The sequence below is a fragment of the Montipora foliosa genome, chromosome 5 (genome assembly GCF_036669935.1).
Source record: "Montipora foliosa isolate CH-2021 chromosome 5, ASM3666993v2, whole genome shotgun sequence".
NCBI classification, from domain to species: Eukaryota; Metazoa; Cnidaria; class Anthozoa; order Scleractinia; family Acroporidae; genus Montipora; species Montipora foliosa.
The window spans coordinates 31,649,419-31,670,376 of record NC_090873.1 but is presented as its reverse complement, the minus strand read 5'-3'; the positions used below and the strand labels follow the sequence as shown (position 1 = coordinate 31,670,376).

The window sequence follows — 20,958 nt, the reverse complement described above, 5'->3', positions numbered from 1 at the left end:
CAAAAATCAATTAATCAAATACAGCTCCGATAATGGTTCAACTTTTAAGGACATTACCTTTCCAGCTGGGGTATGGAATTATACGGACTTTGACAGACATATTAAAAATGTGACGAAAACTGGTGATACGTATCCGATGACTCTTGAATTCAACGAAACAACATTCAGAGTCACGGTTACATTAGCTGCAAATTACCAACTTGATTTAAGAGCAAGTAATTTTAATGAACTGATCGGTTTCGACAAAAAGATATTAGCAAGTGGAACGCATATTGGACCAAGAGTGCCAAATCTCAGTCAAGACACAGACGTACTCAATATTCATTGCGATTTGGTAAACGAAAGTTTAGTTGACGGCGAAGAAACAGACATCATTTATTCATTTTCAACCAGTGTACTACGACCAAGTTACTCCTTCACCCTCGAACCACAAAGAGTTACATTTAATCCTGTGAACAAAACTACAATTTCATCAATCAGAATCATGATAACAGATGGAAAAAGAAGATTAGTGGATCTGAATGGAGCAGATACGTCTTTTTCGCTGATTTTAAAAAGTATCTAATGTAACAGTATAATGAAACCGTATGAATTTAAGAGGTTTTACCACCCAAAACTTGGTAAATTTGTATTTCAACATAAAGGGTCTGGGCTTATCTTAGACAACATTTTTAAACCATTGAAGAGTGTGGCATCGTCTGTTTTCAAGAAATTTGCTAAGCCATTAGCAAAGAAGGCATTAGAATCAGGGGTTTCCCATGCAGGTGATAAAATTGGCAAGACGGTGGCAGAAAAGTCAGGAGACCTAATAATGAAAAAATTAGCAAATTTGAGAAAAGGAGCTACAACACAAAGGGCAATTATTCCATCCCCACCCATTAAACAGCGAGATGAAAGTACTGATATGATCCTCAATAGATTGATATCAGGATCTGGAAGAAGGCGTAGATTTTTCAAATAAATAACATGACAGCAAAATTATATAATACAATAGTATAAATGGCTTTTAGAACAAGTGAATTATTGCAAAGAAATGAGTTAGTGCGATTTCAACTTGATGATGTAATCCGAGCCCCAGGTAACGGTCAACATCAAGAAAAGAACGGTTATAGATTCACCATCAACGACCGGAGTTCTTTCTATGATTGGTACAATGCTTATTTCGAGGTTCAATTCCAGTTACAAAAAACAGCAGATGGAGCTGGTTACGCAGCAGCCGATAGAATAACGGTGATAAACGGATCTCATTCATTGATTGCACATATGATGATTAAAAGTGCTGGGAAAATTGTTTATGATACTGACAATCTACATAAGGTCACTTTTGTGAAGAATCTGTTGGAATATTCTGATGATTACAGCAGATCAGTCGGTAAAAACAGTTTTTGGTATTTAGACACAGATGGTACGACAGCCAATACTAATTCAGGATATGAATCGAGAAGAGTGCTTACACAAGCTGCCAACGATGATGGAACGGGAGGAGCAAAAGATGTGAATTTGATCATACCTCTCAATCGTTACAGTTTTTTTGAAGAGTTGCAGGATAAAATGTTGGTTCCTATGCAGTTACAATTCAATTTGAATCTCCAGAACGACAATGAACTCATCAATAGGGCAGCAGCAGCAGATGCCGGAAGAGTAGTGATTAACAGATTTCTACTATGGGTTCCAAAATTAACACCAAAAGACAGTATGTACGACAAATTTGTAAGCTCTTTCATGAAAGAACACAAATGGACATATCAGCGTGAACTATATGCAGTGTCAGCACCTGCTAGAGTCAGTGGTTTTTTTCAGATTTCTTCCAGTATTGACAATGTCAAAGCAATTTTCGTTTATTTACAACGGGCTAAAACCGGAGTTGCAACTCAAAATCCATATATACTTGACACCTTTAAACTGAATGAAGCAAACGCAAACAGTTATTTAACAACATGCAGACTCGAATATGGTAATGGTGTTTTCTACCCAGAAACAGAATATGACAGTGAAAGCAAAGTGAGAATATTCAATGATCTGATGTCTTATGCAATGAGAAAAAATGATTACAACACCGGAACCCAGTTGAATCTTGCCAATTATAACAGCCTGTATCCACTAATCTATTTCGATCTGTCATATCAGGCAGAGAAAGTAACAAGAGACCCTAAACAGTTGATTTTCAGGTATAAAATAAGTGCCAATAGTGCAGCAGATTTCAATGTCCATGCAGTTGTATTGTACGAAGAGTCGGTTGTTATTGACAAGGTGGGTAATGAATTGGTTATAGTTTAATCCCATGAATGACACATATTTATTTGTATATGTTTTGTGACTGGAATTATGTAACATATATTATATGACTGAACTTCATCAAATAAACGTAAGACTGTCAGATAATCAAAAAAAGAATCTGAGTAATGCTTACCATAAAAGGGAAACAATTGTTCTAAGACTAACAAATGATTCTCTTAATGGAAACGACACTCTTTATGTTCCAGCAACGGTGAAAAAAAGATTGCAAAAAAATCTACAATTGAACAAAGGAATGGACATTAAGCTTGCTAAGACCAATATCAGAAAACAAGTGGGCGGAAGTCTTTTGAGCACCGTATTGTCACTTGGTATGAGAGCTCTACCAGCAATTGGTAAAACCCTTGGGTTGAGTGCTCTTGGTGGTTTAGCAGAAGCCGGAGCTAAAAAATTGTTAGGATCGGGTCAAAAAGGTGGTGCTATGCCATTACCCATGATGATACCTTTCCAGGCGATCAACAAACTAATGCCATATCTGAACATGTTCACTACAAAACAGCAAAGAGACATCATCAATGCAGCTCAAACAGGTTCTGGTGTGCATATACAACCAACCAAAACACAATCAGGTGGATTTTTAGGCACTCTGTTAGCCAGCGTTGGAATACCTTTGGCTCTGAATCTTGTCAAAAAGCTAACGGGAGGAGGAGCACCGAGGATAGGTAGACCAAGATTGCATGGTGAAGGAGCACCTAGAATGGGAATGCCCCCTCCATTTTATAGTTATCCGCCATATGTGACTGGTAATGGTAGAAAAAAAAAAACATCCTCAACCAAAAAAGGAAAAGGGTTACTATTGGGAAAAAACAGTCCATTCAATTCAATCCCAATCATAGGAGACATATTGTAAAACCAAAATTTCACAAAAACATACCTATATCCAACCACGATCTAATGAAATGGTGCAAATATTTGAATATACCAATAAATGATGTACTGTCAAGAGATGAAAATGTTCCACATAACCATAAACAGGCGTTATTCATATACAATCTTGAACCAGCTTATATGAGCGGAAGTCATTGGGTTGCAACATATGTCAAAGATAATGTAATAAATTATTTTGATTCGTTTGGTATGCCCCCATTTCAAGAGATTGTAAATCATGCCAAAAAGAAAAATCTGACTTTGTTACATCAAAACAATCAGATACAAAACATACAAACAACAACTTGTGGGTATTTCTGTTTATACTTTCTAAATGAAATGAATAAGGGTAATTCGTATTATGATTTATTACAAGTGTTTAACATAAATGATACAATGAAAAATGAGAGATTTATCCAACGTTATTTCAGAAATATCTAACTTATATATATTATGAAATCATATTGTGTTAAACAAAAGAAAGTGACTGAATGTGTTGAACCTTCAGGTTACAAAACAGCTAAAAATGGTAGACTAATGTTCTTTTGCACTTGTGCTGAATGTGGTATTACAAAGACCAAATTTGTTAAACAACAGGGAAACTAAACAGCCCGTTGGGAGCGGGCTTACTCAGTGATATTGCTAATACTGGAACAGAATTATTTTTAACTAAAGGAGTACCTTATCTTGGCAAAAAAGCCGTTGAAATGGGTAGATATTATGGTTCCGAATTGATGAGAGACCCAAAATTGCAGAAAAAAGCAATCGATTATGGTTTGAGAAAAATGAATCCTCTACTTCATAAAGTGGGATCAGAAGCTCTCAATCAATTGTCAACAAAAATAAGACCGAATAAAAAATACACAACAAACAGAAAAGATCTTGATGGCGGTGCTGTTGACATTCACAAAGCTATTGGTAAATTACCGAAACCAAAAGGCGGATGGACATTACCTGGGCATCATTACACCGGACCTTATAATGATTTAGAAAATCAACTGAAGTATGACCCAAAAACTGGTCAAATATTGGAAATATATGATATGCCCACTGGAAAAACTGATGCAATAGCAATGCAACACGATGTTGATTATTCAGTATGTAAGGATGATAGGAAATGTAAAAACAAAGCAGATAGGAAAATGGTCCAAGCTTTAGACAACGTACCGTATAATGAAAGACAATGGGGGCATTGGTTGGCAAGAAATGTTATCAATACAAAGCAGAAACTAGGTCTTGGAGTTTCAAAAAACGGAAAAAGCCGTCGGGTAACTGGCAAGAAAAATTAGCAGATGAATTACATGCATCTATAAGACGCAACTTTACTCGGCGGCGTGTAATCGTAAATCATATCGATGAAATATGGGCAAGTGATCTAGTTGAAATGCAACAGTTTAGCAAATGGAATAAAGGTTATCGGTATCTTCTTATGGTCATTGATGTTTTCAGCAAATACGGTTGGATTGTCCCATTGAAGGACAAGAAAGGTGAATCTGTCACTGAAGCATTTAAAACAATATTCAAGGAAGGTAGAAAACCACAGTATTTATGGGTTGATAAGGGTAAAGAGTTCTATAACAAACACTTGAAGGACTTATTAGAGAAAAATGGAATACATATGTACTCCACTGAAAATGAGGAGAAATCCTCAGTGGTTGAAAGGTGGAATAGGACAATCAAATCCAAAATGTGGAAACAGTTCACTGTTCAAGGTAATACACAGTATTTAGACATGCTGCCCAAACTAGTAAAACAGTATAATAATACAAAACATTCAAGCATAAAGATGACACCCGTTGAAGCATCTAACAAGAGGAATGAAGGTATAGTTTACTTCAATCTATATGGTGATACAGAAACATTAAAACAAAAACCAAAATTCAAGGTTGGTGACCAGGTTCGAATATCGAAGTATAAACGGAATGTGTTTGACAAGGGTTACACACCAAATTGGACCGAAGAAGTGTTTACAGTTGATAAGATCCAATACACTAATCCAATAACATACAAACTAAAAGATCTCAGAGGTGAAGACATTCAAGGGAGTTTTTATGAACCTGAATTATTAAAAGCGAAGCAGGATATTTTTCGTATTGATAAAGTAATTCGGAGGGACTATAAGAAGAAACAAGCTTTGGTAAAATGGAAGGGATACAGTGATGATTTCAATAGTTGGGTACCATTGAAAGACATTGAAAACATATGAATTGTGGTGAAACAAACGCGCATAAATACTTATAAAAAAATAAAAATATATACTTATATTATATGGACAAGTTTGAAAATGAAGAAAAGTTTGGTTTCTATTATGAGAGCGATCAAGACTCTGGTTCGGATTCCGATTGGACGCCATCGCAAGAAAGTATATCTGAAGAAAGCTGCTCAAGTTCGCAAGAATCTGAGTCGTCACAAGACAGTGATGAATCTGTATAAAAACAAAATCAAAACATATAGTATATGAAAAAACTTTCAGACAGACAAAGATACCTGACAATCATATGGTACCATTTTTTGGAAGACGTGAAAGAACACAACATAGAAAAAGCTATTCATCGTCGATTCCGTGGATACAAAATAGATTGGAAAGCAATGAGTGAAATGTTTCATCGGGCATCAGAAAATGCATATGCAAGAAAAAAAGTGTATCCATGGGATTTGAGAGCAGTGAATTCCAAAGGAAGCAAACTGCGGATTTATTATGAATATTTGGCAAAAATATAAACTATTAGTATATGACCTTCAAAGGAAGCAATATAGTCGACACCATGATTGTGAGAAAAGTGGTGACAGAAATGATTTGTGACGTAGTGACAAAAAATGCGGCTTACATGCATTATATCCGAACAAAAGGGTTGCCATTGTTACTGAAAGCATTGGAAAAAGGTGGACCAAAAAAGGAAATCAGTGAAATGTTTCACAACATTGACACCAAAATGGATTTTTTGTTTCATTTGTTTAAAAGACACAGTGATTTTTTGGAACCATTGAAATTGATACAAACTACATAAAAAATAAAATCTAAACATATAGTATATGAACCCAGAATCGAAATTCAATGCTTTTATTTCTTGTGTGATTAGTGATCCTTCATTGAAAGAGTTTTTGGAAGATTTGATTGATTCAAATGTATTGTCTGTCATACATCCGCCAGTTAAATTGAAATTGGTGGATGCCAATGAAACGTTGATGGTCAAAGTGACAGATGGAATAAACAGCTATGTTATTCGACCAATTGACATTGATGACAACATGTTGCAAGACATAGCACAAGCTTACAGTAAATACAAACCAGATGAACCTGAATCAGAATCAGACAGTGAAAATGAAAAAGATGAGTTTTATCGCAGACTTGGTTTGGATAGAAAAAGTGGTATCAGAAAAGACATATAAAAAAAAAATATAGTTATATTATATGGAAGAACGAAGACCAGTCGGGCGCCCCAGATTTTATACTCCTGAAGAAAGAAGACGAAATAAAAATGATTACATGTTGCATAAAGAGTGGTATTGCAAAATATGCAACAATGGTAAAAACTACACACTAGCTGGTAAACATTGCCATTTGAAGACAAAAAAACATTTCAAAAATTCATTTACTTATAATACAGGTTATATTTATGATGAACATGAAAACAGCAGTTAATTGATTTTTCTTACAAGTTCAATGCATACACTAAGTATGTGTTAAACTTCAAACGCACCCGATAGACACTTAAAAAAATATTATTTCCTATAGATATATAGTATGAAAAAAAATATCTCGACTAATAGTAATATGAAAGAAAGAATAGTGTATGAAAAAATCAGAGTTTCTCTCAAACGTTACAGAAAACAAGAAATGAAAATGGCTGGTCCTTACACAAATAAACAATCACCATTTGCATTACTGTTTGAACAACGATTAGACAGCATTGGTGGCAGACGAATGCGTGTTTCTGTCACAGTGTTTGTTACTTTTGAAAACGAGGTTACTGATAAAATAATAAATAAAACTTTTGGTCCATTCATGGTTGTTGTTCCAAAATTAAGCCTTGAAGACATGTATAAATTCTTCTTGTACACATTATTGACCAACAATTTCACACCTTTATCAGCAGAAGTAATCACAGAAATAGGTGGAAGTGTAGTGACACATGATCCACAATTTTTTGCTCATCATTTCATGGCCGGATTGAAGTTAGAATCATATTTGTTGAGCAATCAAAGAAAACCAAAATCATATGGTTCAAATAGTTGCGTGATTGATTATGTTTGGGATCAGGTTCGCGGCAAAAATGGTTTTAAAACATATGATTATAAAAAATTGAAAAATGAAATCTTTAGGTTTTGTGCTGATCCACCACGTATGACGACAAAAGAACTGATTGATTGGGCCAAGAATTGCCATTCGAATGTGTCAATACATGCATATGATAGCACATACAGGAAATTCAAATCACATACGAAAAAGCACCATATCGACATTTCACTTGTTTACATTGTCAAAGATCACCATTGTTATCCTATCACGGACGAAAAATTGAAACTTACAGCTGCCAAAGCAAACCAAGGAGGCTGCGATAACTTGTTAAAACACATGACAGACATGAAATGGTCCAGAAATCACGAATTTGTGTATAAACTGGATAAATTAGACAATATTTATGAATTAGACAAAAAAGACAACATTGTTGTTTTGCCCGAAGATGTTAAAATGATGCAAGCCATTGATGCATACATTAATTCCACTTGTTATTATGTGGAATACATGCATTGGAACAACAATGGGGTACTGGATGGTTTCATAGATCACAGGAACAACATGTTTCTCTTGAACGACGAATATGACATCAGGAAATCCATTTGTGATCATTTATATGGTTTGTATAAAACTCATGACTTTATGTGGGTTAATCAAACTTACACAGGTTTGGCTTCGGCTCTGTTTAAACAATTGTGTGGTTATTTGCCGCAATCGACATATAATGTGCATACTCGTGATATGCTTGACGATTTTTATCCAAGAGCTTTGCAATGGTGCACAACTGAAGATATACCCGATGATGTTGTCAACATAGACATATCCAAATCATATCCAAATGTTTTATTGAACAATGCTATGCCAATACCAGTCTACAGTATTCATGATGTTGTTGAGCCATTTTATTGCAAAAGCGATTTGAGACAATGTGGAGAATTTTACATCGAAGAAACGGTGTTGCATAATTATGGGACACCATTGTTAATTGAAGCTGGTTTTTACAGCAATGCTTTAGTGTCATATTTGGTTGAAGAACTGAACATGTCTGTTGGACAGATCAAATACAAAATTGTTGCTAAAAAAGCTCTCAAGCCTGATACATTCAAGCCGTTTTTAAAATATGTATTCGAAACATTTCCAGAAAGCAAAGCCAAACGATTAGCAAACAGTTTCATTGGCGATCTTGGAAGAAAATACAACAGAACAAATACGGGTTTTACATGTGTTGAATATGATACAGCAATGGCTTGTTGGACTCAGGGTATCAAAGAAGGGCGTAATATTGTAATTGACAGCTATAACGAGATTTATTTGATCAAAGAACAGAAATGTGAGCGCATGTTTTCTGACAATACAAGTGTGAACAGATTTGTTGTTTCCCAAGCAATATTGAAGTGTTTAGAGCTCATTCGTAAATGCTATGGCGATAAAAGTGCGTTATATGCTTTTAATACAGATGGTATATTTATCACAAATCCCAAAGTTGCGCTGAGGAATAAAAAGGATGTTGAGTTTAACATTAAAAATATAGGTAAAGCTTATGTTACAGACAGCCCACTTTGCTATTTTGAACGCCATTACAGAGAAAACATGGATTATGACTCTTACAAAGTGGAAAAAGGTGAAGGGTGTATGTACAATGGTCAAGCAGGGAGTGACAAAACAACTAAATTGTGTAAAATGGTAATGAAAGCCGATGAGCCAATTGTATTCAGTTTCACAAACAAAGCTGTCCAGAATGTCAAAGATAGATTGAAAAAAATGGAATATGATGGTGATGATATCTGTTATACATTTGATTCTTATTTTCATGAATGGAACTGTTCTGTAGAGACAAATCTCAAGAGTTTGAAAGACAAAACTGTGTTTATTGAAGAATTTTCAATGGTACCAAACAAATGGATAACACTTATTTACAAAGCCTTCTTGTTGTATGGTGTAAAAGTTTTTATGTTTGGTGATCCCAATCAATGCTCTCCTGTTGAATCGGGCAGCAGTATATCTTATGACTATCTCAAATCAGCTTCTGTCAGACAGATGTGTCCCCGCAATGTGACATTAAAATACATTGAGGAATCGTGTCGCTATGACAAAAAAACACATATTGTGCTTGATGGTTTCTTGAAAAAGGGTAAAATATCTAAAAACTTCTGTGTCATTGATGAAAAGTTGTTTAAGAATATATGTTACTTGAACAAAACCAGAATCAAAGTCAATACACAATGTTGCGACAAGTTTGTAGAAGGCAAAGAATACGTCACAGTTGAGTTTATGTATAATGACAAGAAAGAAGAATACAAAGTATGTGCTGGAATGCCTGTTATTGCCACAGACAACATAAAAGAACGCAAAATATTCAATGCAATGGAATTTTTAGTTGAAAGTGTAACAGAAGATTGTTTTTGGATAAATGGTGAAGAGTTTGATTACAAAATGTTTTCCAGGTGTTTCATTCCAAGTTTTTGTGTAACATCCCATAAATGCCAAGGAGCAGATATCAATGAACCTTACAATATCTATGATGTTAAAAAAATGGATAAAAAACTATTGTACACAGCTTTGAGCAGAACCACCAAATTCGAATACATACATCTTAACAACGCTGAATTAAACAATAAATATGTAGAACGTAAAATGCCATTTTTAGAATTAACCAATGCCAAATTCAACAGTCTGTATTCTGAAGGCAAAATATATAAGGTGCTTGTTGATGATAAGGTTTACATTGGATCAACATGCGAGGAGCTTGAAACACGATTAAATCGACACCTGAAAGACCCCAAAAGCCAAATATATAAATACAGGAAGAAAAAGCCTGTGATTGAACTTGTTGTCAAAGCACCAACAAATGACAAAAAAAGTTTGGAAAAAATAGAAAATGCCTATATTCAAGATTATGCTGCAAAATGTGGTAAATCATTGCTGAATGTAAAAGCAAATCCTATGAAACCAAAAAAAGTTCAATTTAAGGTAGAAATAGAAAATCAAAAACAGTTGGAAGAGCGTATTGCTAAATTAGATGACAGAATTAAAATAAAAGACAATGAAGACAAAAAGTATCTGTATTACGATAATGTAATCTTCGGTAAGCGTTACCAAACGACAGCAAGATATGCTAACAACGATAAAGAAGCTGCTCTTGAACAGATCAGTGAGAAAAAACGTAAGTTGATTGAAGAATTGACAATACATTTTGACTAATTTTAGTATTTTATGCAATTATGCCCCCTTTGGGGCTCGATTGGATAATCTTTGTGGTTTTGTAGCCCCTTAATCGCAAATGCGTTTGTAGCCCCTTTGATCGCAAATGCGTTTGTAGCCCTTCGTAAATCGTGCGTTTGTAGCCCTATGGAGATGACAGTGAGATTTCCGACTTACAGCACCAGTAGTGAAATGGAAGTGAGCATCTTCTAGTCATCTAGTGTGGTGAATAAGGTTTGATGCTTAGGGCTCGTTCCTTCCTTCCTTAATGTTTCCTTCCTTTTTTCTATTCACAATAGCGATGTTCGCTGTTTACAAGCCTTTTTTGACCAAGAGCAAAGAGTTATTGTTCCTACAGCATTTTTGAACATTTATTCTACGAGCGCACGTTGGATATGAGATAATAGATAGCCAACGAGACGCGTAGCGCTGAATTGGCTGTAGTCACCTCATATCTAACAAGCGTGAGTGGAATAATAGTTTTATTATCCCTACTTTGTACGAAAAATCCGGCGAACGATTTCTAGCATAAAAATCAATAGAAAAGAAAGCCAAACCCCTCCTTACAAATTGGGAGGAGTATCGCAGTTCTTAAACCTTGACAAAATATGCTTTGCTATCGCTACAAGCCTACCCTCAGAAAGGGGAACAGCCTTATAGGGTTGCACGCGAGCTTGCGCCTGCGCTTCCCTGACACTCTTGCTAGTATCCAGGCGATCGTCCCAATCGCTCCCCAACCTTTCCTGGATAAAAATAGCACGGATCTTTCCCAAGAGGCTGTACAAAGTCCCGGCAGCTAAACCCTTCGCACAAAGACAAGTCTTTCGCTGACGCTGACAAAGCTCAGGGCACGTGATATCATGAACAACAGTCTTTCCGAACTTGTCTTCCCAAATCAAAATCTTCAAAATATCAGAAGATTCCAAGGCCAAAGGTTTAGCAACCGAAAGAGACAACAAAAAGCTAGAGAGCAACTTGGGCAATGCGGACTTCTGAAGCTCGAAACTCTTGCCAGACTTTTTTCCCTGTAAATGTTCGAGTCTACGATTGGTGGCGGCGAGACCAATATCCAGTCTTACTCGGGAACCATCAACAGGTAAGACTTCGTTAGGGGACCCACATCTTTGGCAGAAGTTGAAGTCATTGTCATTCAAGTTAGCACATTCCGGGCAAGGCGCCGCTGGTTTCCATATCCTTGGGCGAATAGTCAAGGGGGAAAAAGATTTAGGATTAGGGACAACCCTAAAAGCGAGCAAGTCCCAACGCGACGGGCGAGTGCGAAAAGAACCTTGCGCATCAGGAAAGAGTAACACCCCCAAATCACCCTTGTGGCCCAAAGAAACAGGGTGTAGCTCTGGCTTTCAGCATTGGCTACCATTACGGGATGGCAGTAAGCTTAGGCACATCAATCGTAAACTGAACTTCCGTAAGAAAATGGAGCACTGGACCCAACAAGACAAACGGGGGAAACACATACACATTTTCAGGACAGGAGACGTACTGCGCGAAAAGATTGATTATTTGCGAAGCAGATGAGGCGAACGGGGTGAAGTTCTTTCCAGACGCTCCAGAAGAGTCGCGGTGAGCGTTAACATCGAAAGCCATCAAATCAAAAGGAGTGAGGGCCAAAAAGCGACTCTAGCACAAGTCATCTAGCCGAAGCCAACATGCAATCCCTATTCAAAAGGATTTTTGAAAGGCCGTCAGCTGGATTATAGGCCGAGAGAACGTACTTGAGTTCCAAAGAGACGTTTTGCTTGAGAATGGTATGATGCAAAATCTTCAGTGCGTGCTTTTCCCACCTTGAGTCTCCAGGACTGGATAAGGGCCATACAATCAACATGCGCATCAAGACGACAATTCCGGAGAATGGCGCTCGCCAATTGAATGGTAAACGCAAAAGCAAGAGTCTCTTCAGCGGCGATGGGCTTGTCCCTGTCGCAGTCACTCTACCGACCCTGACACTCTAAGAGGCAGACCACCAGGGGACTCGACAGCGGCGCCCCAAGCGAACAGAGCCCATCACTGCACAACTTAACCACCATGTGCCTCTCATTCGACCAAGGCAAGCTGTGATCCCATCTACCGAGGAAGCGCCAATATTCGATTTTGGCTGTAAGGTCGTCCGCTACGTTAATAGGGCGAGAAGAACGTATTGCTTTGGCGATAGGAAGGTAAATCTCACGGGCATAAAGGTTAGTCGCTGGGTCAGCTATGCAAAACGAAATTATCCTCCCTGCCATGCCAAACGTTGGAGGGATTTAATCGAAGCACTGCCCCGGGAGATGATTGACTAATGCAAGCTAGCAAACTTCTCCTTTTCTTCGTTTGGGAGAACGAAAACGTGGAGATCCGAATCACACAGGAAACCCAAAAAACGAACTATTGCTCGGGGAAAAATGACGCATTTGCTGAAGCCAATAAAATAACCGAGAGAGACCAGAAGAGAGCAGGCTATGAAAGCAGCAGCCAGCGCTAGCTGAAGATTAGATCAACGAGAATGTGCCCCCGGAGGTAATTGTAGCTGGCCCACATGACGATCATCAATATTTAGGCTGCAAGTAACGCCGAATAATCGTATAGTACTGGTAACTGCCATACCAATATTGTGGTATATATAAGCACTGGCCTTCCAACCGAAAGGAATAGTTCTATAGTTCTATACGTGGAAAACCAACCCTTCCACCCCGGGCCAAAAATTGATGATTATGATCGTACCCACTTTTGTCACCAAAAACCGATTGAAAGTGCCCCTTAAACACATAACGAGGGAGGTAGTCGAGCGAAAGAGGAAGGTCCCTAATCCACAGGTTCAGGAAACGCTCATCATGACACATGCGAGGCTTAGAGGGTTCAACGGTAACAAGAAGCAAGAGATGAGGCGGCTCCACTTCCCTGTCTCTCCCCCAAACTGAGAGAGACCCATTACAGACACGCTCCAGAATAGTTGCACTAATAAAATCTTAAAACTGTCCACCAACTTTGCTATTGGGAAAGGTTGCAATCGGGGGTTTAGAAAATGTTCCCTGAAAATCACACTTAAAGTGGACGAGAAAATCGAACGCATTGTCGCCGAGAGAGATATAACTTAAAATTTCTTGACCTTTGGGATAGGCATCAAGAACCTAATCCCACCGAGGTAAATGGCGATTTATCTCCCCAGCTGCGAATGTATTAGGATCCCGAAATACAATCTACGAGGGCAAAGCGAGAATAGAACCACACGAAACTATCTCTAGCGAAGGATTGGGGCCTGCCATGCGGGATTTTCCCCCTCTCTAATCACACCAATCAAGCACTGTAGGTACCACTGCCTCAGGATCATATTGGAGGTCTTTTAAGTCCACTAAAACCCTGGGAAAAAGCACAGGAAAGCTGGACTAAGCGCAAAATGCAATAAGGCCAAGGAAAGGGGAAACAAACCGCCCGACAGGCCCCGAAATACTCTGTCCAGGACAGAGTAAAAGGTTTTAGATAACCCTTTCGGGACAAGCCGGAAGTTTGAAATAGAAAATGAATAAAGTAAACGAAATTCGCGAAAACACGGTTTATTGACAATACTAATAATAACTAATTTTCTTTCTTTTTTTTTTCATATATTCACTTATCCTTTGTTTCTTTCTCTCTTACGTTTTCCTTTACCCTCTTTCCTTCTGTCTTTTTCATTCTTCCCTTCTTTCTTTCAATCCTCCGCTTATTTTTTCCTTTCTTCCTCTAACTTTCCCGTCCTTTTTTTCCTTCATTCTTCCTTGGCTTTCTCCTTATGGTAAATCTATCTCCCTTTGAATCCTTAAACAATTCGTTTTTCCCCTTTACGTACCCTAAAATATCAACGCGACGAAAGGATGCTGCAAGTTGCAAAACCAAAAGAGCAAAGACATTATACGAGAACAAAAAACCAAAAGGAGAGGAGAATAAAAGTAACTATATCCCTGCAAAATGAAAAAGCAGGGCGAGCGCAAACGGACGCCAAAACCAATTCCCATGGGAAAGAGGAGAAACATGCGGTAGCAAACAATGCCAACTTGTGCTAAAAATAAGAATACAAAACAATAACATCGAAACAAAAGGGTGGAAAGAAAACGAAATAATAAAGCACTGAACGAGTAGCGAACCAAACAAATAAACCCGAGCTAAAATCAGAGGCCCAACCAGAATAGCAAAACGAAAGCTAGAAACAAAGAGGCACGTGCACAGGAACGAAAAGCAAACTTCAAGCGCAAAAGCAAAGACAAACGCAAACATAGTAAACAAAGCCCTAAGAAGCAAAATGACTAAAGAACAAAACAGAGAACATAAGCTGTACAGGAACAGAAAAAGGGGGACTGAATACAACCGAAGACCCAGAAAAAAACAAACGGCAGGATCAGGAGCAACGGGAACTTAAGCTATGATAGATACAAAGGCGCAGAGATGACAGGGAGGAGAGTCGAAAGAGCTGATCCGCAAATCCTCCAGCAATTCACGAAAACACAAATTACACGCAGATTGGCAAACTCAATTTATATACGGGCAAGGTCAGCGGCATAACACGTGACTGCCGAAAACAACCGGGCCCGTGAAATAGAAAATTAGGGTGCTCGATTGTGCGAGCCACGAAGAGAATAGAGTACAACTCTGAGGCCTTTCGAGACTTTGCCAATCATTGCGGTTCCAGTCCCACTCAAATGAGTCACTCAAAATGTATTACTTTAAATGTAAAAATAACAAACAAATTGCGGTTATAAACATAACGAGATAACGCATGACGTTTCGTATGCTCCAACATACATCTTCAGAAGTAACGGTTACCTAAAGTACAATTGAATTTAAACATGAAGAATAATTCCAAATAAGGAAAGTAATGACAATGAAAATAATAGTGATCCATTTAAATGGGATCACTTTGACATTTGAGCCACTGGACAGTCTGATATAAATTGTGAAATTAAAGAAACCTTGTTGATTCGCGAGTTAAAACCAGCGATTAATGAAAATGTTGGCAGTGAGAAACTTCTTCCCTACTAGTCATTTATAATTTTTCAAGCAGATTTAACTAGGTCTGTTTATTTTCATTGTCATTACTTTCCTTATTTTGGTATGTTTAAATTCAATTGTACTTTAGGTAACCGTTACTTCTGAAGATGCATGTTGGAGCATACGAAACGTCAAGTTCATAAAACGTTTTAAAACATGCGTTGTCTCGTTATGTTTGTAACCGCAGTTTGTTTGTTATTTTTACTCAAGTTGAAATGGCCGATGAATAAGAGTGTCTACTTTAAATGTGTTACTGAAAATGAGCATCACTCAGAATCTCGCGAAGTGTTTGATAAATTAAAACATGATTCAATAAAAAAGAAGAGACCTATTGTAGGTACAAACGGGAGCGTGTGAGGTTGCCTGGTGCCGACTTCGTCCCAGTATGTTCTCATTATCATTCTCGCACGGCCATATGAGTCAGTGTAGGAACCTAAGGCCAGATCTTTGAGATGGATGATTTTGTTGTTAGAGAAAGCACGGGTACCAACTTTCGCAATACTGTCTCTTCCTTGATTCATTTGTAAAGTCGTCATCTTCAGTTGATGCCGTGTCCTTAGGAAAATTTTCCAGCTCCAACAAACTGTTTAACAGGTAGGAGGCAGTGTGGCCCAGTGGTTAGAGCGCTTGCCTTGAGATCCGGAGGGCCCGGGTTTAGAACCCGCTCTGACCACTCGTTGAATTAGTTCTAGGTAGTCCCTGGTTGAACTTTCCAGCTGCACTTGTAAATAGCCAACTGGTTTGCCTCCATCCAGTTAGCATTCTTAACAGTTGTTGTTGTTCTGTTCCGTCGTTTCGTTAACTGTGTTTCATCGGCCCTGAAAAGCCCCTATGGGGAGCGATCAATTAAGTATGAATGTACTTCTGCTTTTTTTAAGCCAGCGCTAGCAGATGCACTATGAGCAAAGCTTACACCACAGGCCAAGACGCAGCCTGAAGGGAACGTACAGTACGTGCTGGACGAAGGTGCTCTTCTCCACCGATTCCAATGGCCTAGAGATTCTCCAACTTACAAGAAAGTGTTGGACTTGTATTTCACTTACGTGCGTAGGCAATACGGGAGACCTATACTCGTGTTTGATGGGTACGATGAAATGTCAACTTAAGCTATGACGCAGCAGAGCAGAGTCGTGCATCAGGGGAGGTTGCTGCTACTGTTACCTTTACAGAGAGACAGAACAACAACCTGGAAAACAGCGAAGCCAGTGAAGTCGACGACGAACAAAATTCATATTTTTCTCCGCCGGGCACATTAAATATTGAAAATGACACCTCGAGTAGTGGTGCTCACTCAACCTCGGAGAACTCTCTTCCTAGCCCCTCCTCGCTCGGGATGAAGTCTCTCGTAGATATTACACACCTAAAATCATGGTGTCAAACGTGATGTCGCTTCTACCGAAGATGTGTGAAGTGAAAAATTCATCTTGCGGAATCAAGTTAACTATGCGTTCATCACCGAGACATGGCTCAGGTCCTCTGTTGTTGACTCTGTTATTGACATACCAGGTTATTCTATTCTGCGAAGAGATCGCCAGTCAGACCCTCATGGTGGGATCTGCCTCTACGTCAAGGATGCCAGCTATAAAAAACTTGACGAGTTATCATGTTGCCCCGAGCATGAGATCCTTTGGGTACAATTACGCCCAAGGCGCCTCCCAAGAGGATTTTCCTCGCTCATTGTTACCGTGGTCTACCATCCTCATTGGACTACTGCTGAGAATAACACTATGCGAGAACACTTGTTTCAATCGCTCTTACTTGCTGAGTCTCGATACCCAAATTGCGCCCTGATTTTGGCAGGAGATTTTAACCCGTCTTGACGTGAAATCGATTCAAAGACATTTTCGACTCAAGCAAATGGTGAAAAAGCCTACAAGAAAGGACGCAATTTTGGATCTTGTCTTGACTAACCTCCACGACTTTTATGAGGAGCCACAGCATTTCCCGCCATTCGGACTCTCTGACCATCAAACCGTCACTGTGGAGTCTTTAGTGAGAGAAAACTGTGGCCAGCCTTGTAAATTTGCCCTTAAACGAGACAAAAGAGAGAGCCGAAAAGCCGAGCTGGGAAGATACTTAAGTGTAATAGATTGGTCAGTCTTGTTTTCCTCTTCAAGTTATTGCCAGGAAATGCTCAATATACTTAACAAGGTCATACATATCGGTCTTGATATTCTTATGCCTATCAAGAGAGTGCGCGTAAACACGCGTGATGCGCCATGGATGACTGATAATCTAAAATCACTCATCATCAAACGACAGAAAGCGTTTCACGAACATGGAGGGGAGTCACCACAGTATAAATTCTACAGGAATACAGTCAATCGCGAGAGGAAATCCGTTAAGGCTTCATTCTATCAACTTAAGGTGGAGCATATGAAAGAAGAAAACCCTAAAGTGTGGTGGAAAGAAGTTAAACGCCTCTGTCGAGCAAAGCCCAGCGTCGACAATGTTACTAGTCACATTCACATCGAAGGGATCAAGGATATGAGCTATGAAGAACTAGCTAATGTTATTAACCAAGCTTTTCTCGAGCCTCTGGAAGAATGCCGCCTCACCCAGCCGCTGACCAAGCTTCCCGTGGATGAAGACTCGCCAGAGCTCCTCGAGGTTTCTGAGTTGCGAGTAATGAAATTGCTTGCCTCGTTGAACCCGTCCAAAGCGTGTGGCCTGGATGACATCCCGAATTGGCTTCTAAAGGAATACGCGGAGTTGTTGGCGTTCCTCGTTAGCAATATCATTAACGCTTCTTTCGAAGAGCAAAGTCTCCCGAGGATTTGGAAGTTTGCAGATGTGTCCCCTTTACCCAAGGCGAAACCAGTTGAAGTTCTCAAGAAGCAGCTTAGACCTATCTCTCTTACATCGTGCTTGTCGCACCAGGCGCTTTTCGGTCCCGAAATGCAAGAGGGAAAGATGCATGAATAGTTTTATCATCAGATCATCTATTAATTATTTATAGTGTTTTATATTATTACTATTTTATTAGAATTATTTATTATTACATTTTAACGTATTTATAGATTTTGAAAATGTGCAATTCAGCTCGTAAGCTGCAATATATTTTTATAATAAACTATCTATGTATCTATCTAACTATCTATCTAGCAGTATGAGGTTTAATATGCAGTGTTCCCCAGTCTGTGGCCTATGCAAATGCACAAATTTGTTAAACACCGTAGATTAGGAAAGTGAACATTTCGAAGACTAGCATGTTTACAAATACATTGTATATGTAGCATATGTAGAATTGAACAAAGGGGTAGCTTTCTGGTGATAATATAGGACTTTTCTTGTCGTGAGTCTTCAGGATTTATGCCTTGTAATGTTTCGGCGAAATAAAATATCACTGCTGGCTCTAAATAATAATTAATAATTCACTTATTCAAAAATTTTTTGTTGGAAGGTCTTTCACGATTAAAGCCCTAAAATCATCGTTCTTAAGAATAGATTCTTAGTTTTGGCGAAACGGCAACTTCCGGTTGACAGCCTCGTTTTCATGCTATAGAAAAAAAAGAGCTATTTTGTTGGTGCTGTTTGGAGGTGTTCCCATGCTTGGATCTTTAGGGAATTCTAATATGTTCTTGTATAGGATATCTCTAACTGGTCAATGATAAGAAAGTGGCTAGTTATTGTGATTGGCCAAGGCGAATAATTATTTATTTTGTAAAAAGTTCAAAGCCGACCCATCAAGCGAAAATTCTCATTTGAATATAGACTTACCGGGTTGGAATGTTTTTATGATGATAGCCGTGCTTGCTTCTCCATGACCGATGAAGTTAAACCCATTCACTTCTATTTTGTATTTTGTCTGTGGAGTAAGATTCGTCAAAGATATTTCTGTAACATCGCTCGAAACATACACTTGACTGTACAATGCTGATCCAAGGCGCTGGTATCTAACGCGATAACCTAGCAGAGGTTCCTTTCCAGAAGGCAGAGAGGTAGGAATTGCTTCCCATGACAAGTAAATAGTCATGGCATTGAGAGGGAAGCCGTCTGGTAATGCTGGAATCTTCCTGGGCACTAATAAATAAAATACTACAGATAATAATACTTTCTTTGGTCACTTCAGCGTAATAAGCATATACTTTGAAGAAATGAATGATGTCTATGTATGCATCTCACGTTAAGTCACCCCCCAAAAGACTCTTTATTCACTAAAAACGCATTTTTTTTAGGAAGATGGGACGTTGACTAATGTTGGTAGACACGCAGTAGCTTAAATCGCAAAAATGATGTTAAAATCTCATCAATTTGAATACACTATTTGGTACAAATGTGTTGGCTTTTGCTCTAGTGTCAACGGAATTTGTTGTTGTGTTAATTTCGGTCTAAGATCTTAATTTAAAGAAGGCTATTTTCTCCTGTCGTCCCATATCTGCAGTTTGTCACGGAAATCAATGTCCGTACTTGTGCAGAATTTTTTTCATACTTACTCTAGCTGGTAGACTAGTACTGTACAAGTGAATACATATACTATTCTCAAAGTCGTTCTTAAACGAAACGTTCATGTTTTGAGTTTTCCGAATAAAGAAAAACTTGAATTTTTTTTTTTACCCACTAAGAAGTGGAATTTGGTTAATTTGGCGCTTTGGTGATCAGGGACGAAGACTTTTATACCATTCTGCTACATTCCAGACTATGTAACAATATTTTTAGGGGTCTGCAGTCAAATGAACATCATCCCCCCTCCCCTCCAAAAAAGAAAAAACAAACTCCCAGGTTAAAAGAAATTAACAACATTTGATCTCACCCACCATACCCACTCATGTATGTGAAAGGAAAACAGACCACAGCACCGGGGGTCTCCCCCCTACTCTTTACGAACACACTGTTCGGGTTCTTTAACGTCTCACACACAGTGTCGATTACAAGAAAGGTATACGGCCTACGACTTATAGTCCTTATGTGAGAAGACTTGAAAGTCTAACCATTTGCAGGTGTAATTACAATGGCAGCACTTTTTCCTCAGTTACTTCAAGGTGGCTCAAAACAGTTTCAATGCTTCCAAGTAACTCCCTTATTAGAAGGATCGGCACTACAATGCAGTACCATTCTGCAAAGTTTAAAAAAAATTTCGTCCAGCGGATTCAGAGCCACCTTAAAAAGATTACAACATTAAGGTGGCTTTGAATCCGTCAGAGAGGGTTTTTTAAACTTTGCAGAAAGTTTTATCTTGCCCTTTTGATTACTTTGCAAAAAAAATGGGGGTCACTGAATTCGTTTTTGAGATATAAGCAACTAAAGACAAAATAGAGGGTGTTTTACAGGGCTTCCCCGTTGCCACTGTGACATATTATGACAACAATGGCTGTATCTAATCCGTGTTTCATTTGCTA

The 20,958-nt window shown here is 38.5% G+C and overlaps 4 protein-coding genes across 4 annotated transcripts in view; 2 read left to right on the top strand and 2 right to left on the bottom strand.

Moving 5' to 3' along the window:
- LOC138003964 (tyrosine kinase receptor Cad96Ca-like) overlaps nucleotides 1-19,478 on the bottom strand; it is a 78,267-nt gene extending 58,789 nt beyond the window's left edge. The window contains exon 1 of the mRNA XM_068850298.1: nucleotides 19,340-19,478. The gene's annotated coding sequence lies outside the window, so the exon portion shown is untranslated. The remainder of the gene's footprint in view (nucleotides 1-19,339) is intronic.
- LOC138002600 (uncharacterized) lies at nucleotides 6,938-10,603 on the top strand. The gene has a single exon (XM_068848612.1). It carries the CDS (start codon nucleotides 6,938-6,940, stop codon nucleotides 10,601-10,603), a length of 3,666 nt encoding a protein of 1,221 aa, XP_068704713.1.
- On the top strand, nucleotides 17,477-18,544 carry LOC138002599 (uncharacterized). Its single transcript, XM_068848611.1, has one exon. The coding sequence runs from the start codon at nucleotides 17,477-17,479 to the stop codon at nucleotides 18,542-18,544; it is 1,068 nt and encodes a 355-aa protein (XP_068704712.1).
- Nucleotides 18,736-20,958, bottom strand: part of LOC138002598 (inactive tyrosine-protein kinase transmembrane receptor ROR1-like) — a 20,658-nt gene continuing 18,435 nt past the window's right edge. The window contains exons 7-8 of the mRNA XM_068848610.1: nucleotides 19,340-19,642; nucleotides 18,736-18,764 (exon numbers count right to left, since the gene is read on the bottom strand). Coding sequence (XP_068704711.1) covers nucleotides 18,736-18,764; nucleotides 19,340-19,642 — 332 coding nt within the window. The remainder of the gene's footprint in view (nucleotides 18,765-19,339; nucleotides 19,643-20,958) is intronic.